Here is a 13,267-nt window from a genome sequence, read left to right as displayed (position 1 = left end):
AACTTTTAGCCATCAGGTTCCCACCATATTTATTTTTACTATGTATTATATTATTTTATAGTTTTATATTTCATAGTTTTATATTCTTCTTATTTATGTTTTATTGTAAAGAGTCCCTTTTGTGGGAGATGCGCAGTGATAAATTTGATTAATAAATAAATAAATTTCATCTCCGGAGTTCCTCTGAAAACAAGGGGGAGCTCTGGGATCTTTCCCCAGGGAGAGGCCACACAGCTGTAATCCAATCCAAGGCCATCATCGGGGTCTCAGTTCCAAACTGGGACTAAAGCTTCAGTCAAACTGCATCAGAGCTTCAGAAACAACCCTGGGTTCCCTCTGAAACCCCGCAGGGTCCATCAGGTGCCTGGGATGACCCATCAAATAGTGAACAATGTCTGTCACTTGAAGAGAAGAAAAGAACTGACAGAAAAGATGAAAAGTGCAAGAGTATGATATAAATGCAAAATTTATAGTGGACATCCATGTTGTAGATTGAGATTAAAGGTCTTGCAATTTTCAAAGGTTATTTGGCACAGTTCAAAAATTGCATTTTAAATTCCTTCTTGTATTCCGTGTGTAATTACCCTCATCCCTCATGTGCATAATAAGTATTGTTTTGTGCACCAGGTTTGCAGGGAATTCCAGCGAGGAAACTGTGCACGGGGAGAAACTGATTGTCGCTTTGCACATCCTGCTGACAGCACAATGATTGATACAAATGACAACACCGTAACTGTTTGTATGGATTACATAAAAGGGCGCTGCCTGAGGGAGAAATGCAAATATTTTCACCCTCCTGCTCACTTGCAGGCCAAAATCAAAGCCGCTCAGCACCAAGCAAACCAGGCTGCAGTGGTGGCTCAGGCAGCTGCTGCAGCTGCTACCATCATGGTAAGTGCATGGGGCCGGGGGATGGGCCACGGCTGCTTCGGGGGATCTGGGCTGCTGTGAGAGCCGGTCTTCAGTCCTTGATCCGGTTGCTTTTGAAATGGGTGTTGCTGTGTATCAGTGATCCAGCAAACCTGTTTTTCTCAGTAATTTCAGCGCAAGGGCCTGTATCTTCTTAAAGCGCAGCAAAGCTCAAGTTCTTATTGTCCCTTTTTGTTCAGCATTTTCCTTTGTATTTAGTAGAGGCTCTTATTTCTAAAAACTAACTTGAATTTAACTTGGATACTTCGAAGTTTGGATAAACTGGTCTGCTAAAAACATATACCTTTATATTCATATGGTGGTTTATGAAACATCCAATGTAGTAATCTCTCTCTCTCTTCCTCTCTCTCTCTCTCTCTCTCTCAAATTTGCATGCTGCCTGCTCCAGCTGGAGTCATGGTGGCTTACACAGTGACTATAGTGGTTAAAACCTTAGGAAGAAAGGAAAAGTGACTGGTAAATATGGTGTACAATAGTGTGATAACGCATTCTCTGAATAGACTGAATCCCTGGAAGGAAACCTGTGCAGGAACTTTTGCTGAATCAGTCATTATATCTCGTAATGATAGTCTTGGATAGCTCTGTTATAATTATCTTCTGAGTTCACCATTTGTATTTCTTCCTTTTCCAAAAAAGAAAATACCACTTTGTCACCTGTTGGAGTTTTTGAGTCGCTTCATTAACTTGTGACATCTTGTCACAGTCCCAAGAACCCCTTTAAGTGGGTGGAATATTATACTGTATGTGTCTAACTTTCAGCTTTCTAAAAAAATGTCATTAGGTTGCTGAGTTTTGAAACAAGGAGTACTAACCAGATAGCATTCTATATGATCATTCTAAAATCTTGTAGGAATATCACTTTAATGATCATGATATTTCTGTTTACAATATCTTTTCAAAAATAGTTTCTTTTAGTTTAGAAGTGCTGAAAGAGCTGTTTTACCCTCAGAATTTTCTCTCTATTAGTGGACCCTTTCTGGTAATTTATTTTGGTTGATGAGAGCAAATTATTTTCAGTATAATTAGATAACGCAAGCAGAATTTTCAGGTCAGGAAGTGAAGTATCCTCAGTAACAAATTAAAGAAGCTTTGTCCTCATTCTTGCCATAGGGCAAGTAATAAAACAAATGTGACTTATAGTTACTTTATATGGTAGATGTAGATGGTACATCCAACACTAATACAAAATATTATTAGAAACACAGCTAATATATTTAGTAGCTTCTTGCAAGCCTCACACAATGATTTTAAATCCACCAGAATCAATTTGATATTTATTGAGATGTGCTTTTAGGGATCAGAACTCGAACTTCTGCTTCTTTTTAGATAAAAGGATAGATGATGATAGATACATGATAGATAGATAGATAGATAGATAGATAGATAGATAGATAGATAGATAGATGCAGTGATATGGGCCAATCTGAAAGGATTTAAAAGGTGTTTAAAGTTCTGAGGATGAAATAAGAGCTGCTAGGCATTATGGCTATAGACTACTTCTAGGATCAGTTTCAGTCAGCCTGTAGATACCAATTGCTGGGGAACAGCTATTAGGTGGTTTTAATGCTCTCCTGACCTCCTTGTGGGCTCCCCACAGGCATTTGATTGGTCACTATGGGAACAGAGTATTGAACTAGATGAGCCTTGGCCTGATCCAGCACAGCTCTCTGTATAGTTTGTTGTTGTTTTGCATAGCTTGTTCTGGGTGATCCTTGGTGAGTATTCATTTTGATTGCACTGAAAATTTTTTTTAATACTTCTGTTTGGAGTTTGGCTGAGAACAAATCCATTTCTACCAATATTGAAAATACATCTATATTACATCAATATTGGTCATTTTAAAGCAAACAAATCCAGACTAAGTAGACATTTGAATTATTGAGGGGTGAGTTCTGAGAAACTGGTGCAGTTTAGCATTACAGATATCCCCTTTGGAAGAAAACAAAAGATAATTAGAACTATTCTCCATCATCTTTACAGAACTCATGATACAAGAGTTTGTTCAACCCCTAAGTATACATAATACTGTGCTGCAAACAAAAATGAAGGCATGCTGCAGAAAGATGGTTTAAATTTCTATTACCTGCATTAGGAAAATACCTAATTGAGCCTACTCAGAATCAAAAATATTTGCAAAGGTTTTGAGTTCTCAATAATTCTTCATTCTGCAAGATAAGACAGCCCCCCAAAAGTGCTGGAGGTGGAAGAGAGCAAAATTCAAGCAGACTTGTGGTTATTTTGTGATTTCGTACAGACCTATGTGAAGTATAGAATACTTTTTGTTGATCTCTCAAACAATTGAATTAATTCTGATTATTAAGGGGAAATACTCTTGCTCAACTATGTACTGTATATGCACAGGAATGTTAAGAGATTAAGAGAAAGTTAATAAGAGCAAAGATTTACTAAGTCATAAGTAACATATAAGGGAATCAGCTAGTATTTACATGGTGATCAATCAAAGGATCCAATGACTTTGGAGCTCGCTTTATTTCCGTTGAGTAAAATGAGAACTAGGACCACTCCTGCTGTGGTTCTGATAAGGGAAATATGAAATTGTTCCATAGAAGTGTTCTAATCAGCCTACCACTTCTTTCTTGGGCTGCTTTCTGATATGCTGCTAACTTTTAAATTATCATAATCCCAGTCTTCAACTAAATTAAGAAAGTTGTGGGGATGGCTTTCAGTGTGATATTTGGTATGAAACAGGTGCCTATGCATTCAGAATTGGAACTATATGTTAGTTTGCAGTGATACAATTACAGCAATAGCCTATAAGCTTGACTCTGGTGACTATATATATAGGCATGTCCACGTAGCTTTGCTGACAACAGTAAGAAAGTAGTTTGCTATTGCCTATCATTTTTCAACTTCCCAGGGTAGCTTATAGGCCTGGGATTTGTTGAAGGTCTCCCATACAAGTGCTACCTAGGTGCAACCCTGATAAACTATTTTTGAAGTCAGAGAGGTGCTGCATTCTTAGTCCTTCATTGATTTAAGCTACTGTATTATCTTTGGAATTTCCAGAACTTTTCTCTTTTTTTTTAAAATAAGATATGATCTAAGGTTTACTTACTTACATTCCAAGCAGGAAATTGTGTGATCCTGAATTCTAATGTCACCCAAGGAGAGATCTATTATGTTGAACGTATGAACAGAGTTCAAATATATTAAAAGGATAGGTTAAGTAGAATAAATTCACAACAGATCCTCCTAGATAGAGCAAGTACTGTAGCATTGTTGTTGTTTATTTGTTCATTCGCTTCCAACTCTTCGTGACTTCATGGATCAGCCCATGCCAGAGCTTCCTGTCGGTCATCAACACCCCCAGCTCCCCCAGGGACGAGTCCGTCACCTCTAGAATATCATCTATCCATCTTGCCCTTGGTCGGCCCCTCTTCCTTTTGCCTTCCACTCTCCCTAGCATCAGCATCTTCTCCAGGGTGTCCTGTCTTCTCATTATATGGCCAAAGTATTTCAGTTTGGCCTTTAATATCATTCCCTCAAGTGAGCAGTCTGGCTTTATTTCCTGGAGGATGGACTGGTTTGATCTTCTTGTAGTCCAAGGCACTCTCAGAGTCTTCCTCCAGCACCACAGTTCCAAAGCATCGATCTTCCTTCTCTCAGCCTTCCTTATGGTCCAGCTCTCGCAGCCAAATGTTACTACTGGGAATACCATTGCTTTAACTATGTGGACCTTTGTTGTCAGCGTGATGTCTCTGCTCTTAACTATTTTATTGAGAACTATTTATTGAGTTAGAACTAGGCAACATTTTAAAATATGCTGAATTTGATAAGTTAGTAATCAGAAAAATGTTTACCAAAGATATAAATAAAAATCAGATTTTAAAATAACATTAAACTTTTTCAGTTTTATATATGTTAATTTCATTAAATAATTTAATTTTTTCCATGATTTCAATTTTGAATGTTAATTTTTGGAAATTAATTTATGCTTTCTAATATGGCATAACTAACTTATCAGAAATTTGTTTAGGAAAACCATTGAAATAACTGCTTTTCTACGTAGTATAAAAGCTTACTGTTGCTTATGTGTCTGCAAGCTGCTATTTTATTCAACTTTCCTAAATTTGAAACATCTGTTTTATTCTTATATGTTTTTAACTAAGTTATGATAGATGCGTTTTTTGCTTCAGTACTAATTCAAGATGTAATGTTCATTTCTTTAGATGATAAAGTTTTTCTGTTGTTGTGCATGCCTAGTGTTCTGTATGTTGTATATTGCATTCAGAATATTTTTTTCCTTCTCACCTATCCACAATGCAATGCCGTTCCCATGATGCACCTCTGCTTGCTGTTTACCTGTATGTTAATTCGCTTGAATTCCATTGGCCACTGTCATCATGTGCTCGCTGCCTGTTCTTAAAAGACTCAGTCGACTGCCAAAGCAATGAAGCGACCTCTCGAAGCAACTGTAGACCTGGTACTTTGATTTTCACCTTTTGCTTTGCATGTAGCTTTTCCAAAATGCAAATAAATTTAATGATATCTGAATTGTATTCTTAATTGTAAAACATAATTTCAGTATTTAAGTCATCTCATTTTCACATGTAATCATTGTAGAACAACCTAACTTCTTTCCTAACAAAGTTTCATCTTCAACTGGCTTATTTTAAAAGTTGAAATGAAGAGAAAAATTTGTTTTTGTCATTCACAGTGCTTATTCCATAATAAATAACATGTGTCTTTTAGAAATATAATGAAACACAAATAATGTTCCTGTCCTATTGAAACCTTATTTCAAAAAAGAATTATTGGTTTTCTTAGACTCCCTTTTTCAGTTTAATTACTAAGATTCTACACTTTTAGTTTAATTGTGCCATGCATTAACTATCAATAACAACAAGGTCCATGTTACACTGCTGCCTTTGGAGCATGGCAAGGCATCTTCAACTGTTGAAAAAGCGATAATAATTATATAATCCCTATTAAAGATATAGATCTATGTATATAGATATATATGGATATATATGGATATATATATATATGTGTGTGTGTGTGTGTGTGTGTGTGTATTTAATTCACAGGCCTTTCCACCTGGTGTACTTCATCCCTTACCAAAGAGACAAGCACTTGAGAAAAGCAATGGTGCCAGTGCTGTTTTTAATCCCAGTTTCTTGCACTACCAACAGGCCCTTGCTAGTTCACAGCTGCAGCAACATGCAGCCTTTATTCCAACAGGTATGTTCTTTTTAGAATGAAAGAAATATGTACAATCACTTTGTCTTTGGCCAAAAAAGCTTTCCATGGGATTCCGTTTGTTGTGCTTTCACCTGAATAATAGTGTTCTTTTCTAACCTCTTTTAGGAGGACATTGACAGTTTTTTTTTTACTTTTAATATTTCTGCAGAATATTATAATTTAAGAATTTTTTAGCAGTGCTAAAAGGAGTGTCAATTGTTCAGTGTGACTCTGAACAATTTGATTAACCTTGGTCTTTTTTATGTGGCTCATCATTCTCTTGGAAAACAGCATGTTCTTGTCTCAATTTTTTGGCCTGTTTGAAGAACATTTTTTCATATACCTTCTATTTAGATATTTTAAGGGTTGAGAAGAACCCAGAGGGAGAAAGCAAATATTGGGAGTACATTGTTGTGGTGGTTGCCATTGTTATATCCTGCCTTCATTTTGTAGAACCCAAGGCAGAGTACATAATGTTCCTGTTTCCTATTCTATTTTCCCTTAAACAACAATCCTGTGAGGTGGGTTTACTCTCTCCTTTTCTGTCTCTGATGTATACTGCAGGCTACTCTTTCATTTCTGTTCCAGAGTAAAGTTTCTGCTTCATGTCTGTTACGTTGTTGATCTCCTGTGATTCACTGATAAATATGGGATTTCAGGTCAGGATATGGGACAGAAACTGCATTGGTTGCACTTATGGATGATCTCTGGCGGGAGCGGGATGGAGGCAGTGCATCCATCCTTGCTCTCCTTGACCTCTCAGCAGCTTTCGATACCATCGACCATGGTATCCTTTTGGGACAGCTCAGGGAGTTGGGGTGGGCAGCGTAGTTCTGCGCTGGTTCACCACCTTCCTCCAGGGCCGGTCCCAGTCAGCGGTGATAGGAGAGGAGAGATCCAGCCCTCGCCCCCTCCATTGTGGGGTGCCGCAGGGTTCGATTCTCTCTCCTCTCTTGTTTAACATCTACATGAAACCACTGGGTGAGATCATCCATCACCACGGGTTGAGGTATCATCAGCATCACCAATTATACATCTCTATCCTGGGTGAGGTAAGTGATGCAGTGACTTCCCTTTCTCGGTGCCTGGGGGCTGTGGGGGTCTGGATGGGGAACAACAGGCTTCAACTGAACCCTGGTAAGACGGAGTGGCTGTGGGTTGATGGGGCTTCATCTTCCGGGAAACTGTCATCTTTAGTTCTGGATGGGGTGGCACTGCCCCAGACAGACTCAGTGCGTAATCTGGGGGTTCTCCTGGACTCACAACTCCTGCTCAAAGAGCAGGTGGCAGTCGTGGCCAGGAGGGCCTTTGCGCAACTTTGGGTTGTGCGCCAGTTACACCCCTTCCTGGATCATGAAGCCCTTCGAAGGGTCACTCATGCCCTGGTTATCTCCCATATAGACTACTGCAATGTGCTTTACATGGGGCTACCCCTGAAGAGTATCTGGAAGCTTCAGCTGGTCCAAAATGCAGCCGCACGGGCTATTTTTGGTGCCCCTAGGTGGGCACATATAACACTGTTGCTGCGCGAGCTGCACTGGGTGCCAGTTTGTTTCCGGGTCCAATTCAAGGTGTTGGTTATTACCTTTAAAGCCCTACATGGCACGGGGCCAGGTTACCTGAGGGACTGTCTCATCCTCATTACATCGGCCCGCCCCACCCGATCATCCCGATAGGGCATGTTACATTACATCGGCCCGTCCATAAGAGAATTTCATCTGGCAGGGTCCAGGAAGCGGGCCTTCTCTGTGGTGGCCCCCGCCATCTGGAATATCTTGCCCCCGGAGGTGAGGCAGGCGCCTTCTCCCCTGACCTTCCGGAAGGCCCTGAAGACCTGGTTTTGCCATCTCGCCTGGGGTGGGAAAGGGAATAACCATTCTTGGGGATGGCTCGCACCTAGAGTCCCTCCCACCAGCCTGGATTTTACATCTCTCTTGGATTTTATTTATTATTGGGTTTTATTATAATTGTTTTATGTGATTTTAATGTTTATGTTTTATGGGGAATTTTATTGTAAACCGCCCAGAGTCCCTCTTCTGGGGGAGATGGGCGGTGGCTAAATATGAGTAATAAATAAATTAATAAATTAATAAATTAAATATGTATAGGGATTGCTTTGTTGCAGTAGCCCACATGTATCCATCCATCACATCCTGATCTGATCTTGTTTGTAACATAAAAGGGACCTCAAAAGAAAACCATATCATGCCATTAAGAGAACAGCATATGAATATGAAACTTACTATTTCTCATGTACATGGTACAAAATTGTAACCTGAAGTTTGACATTAGGTCCCAAATGAACCAGTGTTAACAAATAGAATATTCTACAAAATAACATTTTAATAATACACACACATTTTTATGCACAGTTGTTTCATATATATGAGTTATGTGAATTTGAATGGTGCTTAAGGTTCCCCTAATCAAGGAAATAAATTCACATTTCACATGATGAAAATTAGAGTGCAGGGAAAGACTGCAAGATTGTCTGTAATTGAGTGCAAATCAATCAGACCCACAATTCTGATTGCAGCATAACTATGGAGTGTATAATTGATTATAATTATCAGTGTTTTTCTGTCATGATTCTTTTTCTGTCATTGATTTCTCACTGCATGATGAATCAGAGAGAAAACAATCATGCCTATAGGATCTCAACTAATGGCCGAGAAGACCTATCAAAGTCATTGTTCAGGGCTGTTGTGTAAACTATTGTAAGCTACCCTGGTTTAGATGTGCATCTAGCCTGCAGTATCTTTTTGATTTTTAAACAACATTTTGAAAAAATGAGAAGAGGAGAGCTTGGTTGGCTGGTTAAACCTAGTGGGCACTCAGGGACACCTCTAATACCAATGAGCAACTCTTACTGATCCCGCATTTACTCTGGTATATTTATTCTCACCAGTTTTATAAACCATCATATACTAATTAATCATGACTAGGAATGCTTGTCCCTTTTTATTGGAAAAACTTTGTATGTCCCTCTTTGTTGCTTTACGTTAGTAGGCAGCGAGGAACAAGTGTAAGTCCATGAAAAAAGTTTAAGTGTCTTTCTCTTGCTTCCAGCAGCCTCGTTTTACCAAATGGTATAATACTTGATATATGATTGCATGAATAGCAACCACATATTTACAGTAATTTTTTACATTCTTTTGTAAAGTACTGGTTGAAGGCAATTGTTTGAAATCCTGGAGTATCTTATTCATTAGTTACATAAATTACAAAAAGAACTATTTTCTGTACTTTTCATTAAGAACCAATGGATAGTGGTCTGAAAAACATAATGACATCAGTGAGATGTCTAGGAACTTACAGCAAATTTGTCTGCTGAAATATTTTAATGTGTGTGTCTCTACAGCTCATACAGTACTTGAACCCTTAGGCACAGTGTAGCACCTTTTCTTTAATGGCTTTGAAAATAGCTCCCAAAATTCAGATACAACAGGGCCTATCAAGATTTATTTTCTAAGTTAGTACACTCACATAATAATAAGCAGACCAAGTGGCTGTGCATATCTATACCCAGAAATAGATTTAGGAAACATGCAGTTGCCTTGCAAAACACGTGGCTGCTTTAACAATTCAAGGAGAAATCCTTGATTTGAGTCCTGTGCACTGCAAATCACTTCTTTTGAATGCTTTTAACAGCCTTAATAGTAAGTAAATAAGTATGTATGAATTTACAGAGTCACTTACACATTAGCAAAACCTGTAAAGTGAATAGGTAATCATCCCATGTATAGAAAACAATGTAGGATTTACTGTATATATTATGCATGAAAAGAAAGGTTTTTACAGTAATTTGAAGTAGTACTCAAACCTCTGAATCTGTATGAACAAGTACTGTACCCTAGTATAATGGGTAGTCATTGTCATCATCAAGTAAACAGAAGTGAGTCATATGTTCCAAGAAAAAGAAAATACATCCTTCTTGTTGTATAATTGCTACTTATAGTAGTTAGATATTCTTGCAAACATGTAACATTTTTATATTGGTCCTACTTGAAATTGGGAATAATGATTCCTCTAAAGTTTTCACTGATGAAAATATGGTGGAACTACTTTCTTTTTTAAAAAATAAATGTTCAACTGGACCTTATAGAAAATATGGAATACTTTGCTCTTCCTCTTCCTTTGTCTCCTGATATTTCATCCTGTCTCATATGCACTCTAGGTACACTGACCTAGAGTCATCTCTTTGATCCATAATTATAGTAAAGTAAATGGATTAATGTATGGACTGTAGTCTAAATTAGTGTGCATTTAGCACAGCCTTCATATGCCTTCATAGATTAAAGTTCAGGTTTTTTTTTTTCTTTTTTGGTGCCTTCAAGTCGGTTTTTGACTCCTGGAGACTCTCTGGACTAGTTCCTGTAGTTTCCTTGGCAATGTTTTTTGGAAGTGGTTTACCATTGTCTCCTTCCTAGGGCCGAGAGAGAGTGACTGGCCCAAGGTCACCCAGCTGACTTCGTGCCTAAGGTGGGACTAGAACTCACCTAGTTCCTAGCCTGATTCCTTAACCACTACACCAAACCAAGTCTTGAAAGTTCAATTAGCATACCCATTTACTGCCTTGATTATTTCATGCAGAAGCAGTAGAAATACTTTTCTTCAAATCCTGTTTTTTTTTATTACCTTCAAAAATATTTTATGCATATGAGAAGGTTGTGTTCTTTTTATTTTTTCCAGTTACAGAACTCAGGGAAACCCTTAGAATACAGGAAATAATTCCAAATTACTGAAGCACATAAGAAAAATAATCATATGCCAATATCGCTATCAGATCAAAGTTGTAATCTACACCACAGCCCAATCCAGTGCATATTTACTTGGAAATAAAGAACAGAGACTTCTGCAAACCTTATTTATTGGTTGTGCTCACATGACATGCTAAACCACAAACTTAGTATGACAATGTTTAAAACTGATCCCTAAAAGTGATCACATAGTAAAGCAGCTATTGTTATATATTTTATTCAAGCTGAATTCTTTTTAGTGGGAAAGTCCCATTGCTAAAACAAAATATTAAATGAAATGTTTGCTGTATAGCTTATGATGCATAATGCATACTATATTGTGTATTTATAATAAGCTGATCATTGACCGCAATAAAGGATTTCATTTGATTTGTATTTATTAAGATTTGTACATAGAAAATGTTTTAAAATAGCAAAGAAGCAATGAATGGCCTTTTTGAATTTGTATTTAACTCACTTTGGTTTTTCCTGGGGGTGCTTGGATCTTCGAATGTTAACTCTAAACAGCTAACCTGTTTCTTTCCTTTATTCACCTTTTTTCACCTACCATTGCATGACACACAGGGTCAGTTTTGTGCATGACACCTGCTACCAATATTGGTAGGTTTTGAACTTATTTACTGATCTCTTTTTAATAGTATTCTCTAGCTTCCTTTGTTTGGAGGAACTAAAATATAACTTAGACAATTGATTCCTTCTGGTAGTTTTTTTTAATTTTTGCTCAAATTGTTAAAAAGTTTGAGTTATTTGTTTTTAAAAAAAGAAATAAACCCCTGCTACTTAGATGCATCATCATTTGCAATATCAGTCTTACAGCAAAATGCACTTATATCATGAATTCCAGTGTGCTTTTGTTTTTTTTTAATGTATATTTTATAATGCTAGCATTATTATATCATAAAATATTGAAAAAAGCAATTTAACTTCAGTGTTTTGAAGTTTCATAGTGGTGTGCTTATATTTTATTTTTTGCTATGTTGTAAAAAAGTTTTATCAGTGTTTCCCAGAAACATTTATCTTAATATTTGCTATAAAAGTAAGCATTAAATATACTTCACTCCAAACTACTATTAAGCTATTTAACATTGCAGTCCTATAAGTGTTTTCTTAGAAGTAATTCTCATTTAATTCAATGATATAGAGAATACAGTTTTAAATTTTGAAATATTTGAAAGTTTTCCTTTTCTGATTTAGCCATTTGTTCAACAAACTTTTTCAAATTAATCTTGAGTATTGACATTATTATGCAGCTGTTTGAATTTCCCACTTTAGCACTTACGTCTTAAAATCAAGGTTTTAGATTGTGCCCCCACTTAAATTATATACGCAAAACTGAATCAAAAGTAAGTTATCATAATCTTCACTTTCCTTGTTGAGACTGTATAAAATAAATAATTTTAGATAGAAATTAGGTTACATCTAATAGTATTACAAAATAAATTGTGTGTGCCTATAGGACCACAAAAAAGTGTGTGTATGTGTGTGTGTGTATATAAACACACACACACACACATACACATGCACATACAATAAAAAGTAAAAAATAAGGATTCAAATTTGTTTTAATAGCTACATTTTTTTCAATTTCCAAAATTAAGAAGTTCATTATATTTTTATTTAAGTATAATAATGAAACTTCACTGATACGAAATTATAGATTGAACTCTCTCGATCTTTGTCAAATGGTTGTCATTATGCTAGCATAAGTAAATATTGATGCATATGATATAAATGGACTATTTGAAGGTGCTCATGAAATCATGAGCACTCTTTAACAGTGGTTTATCCAAACAGCCTGGTAAGAAGGAAAATATTGGAATGTTATTATTATCAATATAAACTCTGCTATCATTTATTTAACACTATTCCCTCATAGCTATATACTAGGAAGTCACAAAAAAGAATCAAGCAATAGTGAATACTTCTGTTTTGTTGCTAAAGAATGTTACATGAACCTATCCATTCATATGGTCACCAAGAGCATTTTTACTTTACCATATACATAGTTTACTTCATTATGTGCCTCAGCAGATGGGGGCATTGGGCTGAGTGTGCTCAGTAGCTAAGCAGAGTTGGGCCCAGTTGGTCTTTGAATGGCGGACTACCAGGGAATATGAGGGCTGTAGGCAAGATTGGGAAGTTGAGAAACATTCTAGAAAGCATGACCAAGCACTTCTGTTTTGTTGCCAAGAAAACTGCATGGACCTATAACTCACTAGATGTACTAAGAAACAGGTGATTAAGAGCCAGTTTGGTCTAGTGGTTAAGGCACTGGGCTAGAAAGCAGGAGACTGTGGGACATGAAAGCCAGCTGGGTGACCTTGGGCCAGTCATTCTCTCTCAGCCCAACTCACCTGAATGGGTTGTCATTGTGG

General features: G+C 37.1%; 1 protein-coding gene across 2 annotated transcripts in view; it reads left to right on the top strand.

Annotated features, from left to right (window-relative positions):
- MBNL2 (muscleblind like splicing regulator 2) overlaps positions 1–13,267 on the top strand; it is a 90,466-nt gene that overhangs the window by 59,515 nt on the left and 17,684 nt on the right. The window contains exons 5-8 of one of the 2 annotated variants that reach the window (XM_063304643.1): positions 628–891; positions 5,321–5,374; positions 5,979–6,132; positions 11,457–11,492. In XM_063304643.1, coding sequence (XP_063160713.1) covers positions 628–891; positions 5,321–5,374; positions 5,979–6,132; positions 11,457–11,492 — 508 coding nt within the window. The remainder of the gene's footprint in view (positions 1–627; positions 892–5,320; positions 5,375–5,978; positions 6,133–11,456; positions 11,493–13,267) is intronic. The other variant, XM_063304642.1, reaches the window with a different exon arrangement.

Source organism: Candoia aspera, chromosome 5 (genome assembly GCF_035149785.1).
Source record: "Candoia aspera isolate rCanAsp1 chromosome 5, rCanAsp1.hap2, whole genome shotgun sequence".
Taxonomy (NCBI): domain Eukaryota; kingdom Metazoa; phylum Chordata; class Lepidosauria; order Squamata; family Boidae; genus Candoia; species Candoia aspera.
This window is presented reverse-complemented; position numbering and strand designations above follow the sequence as displayed.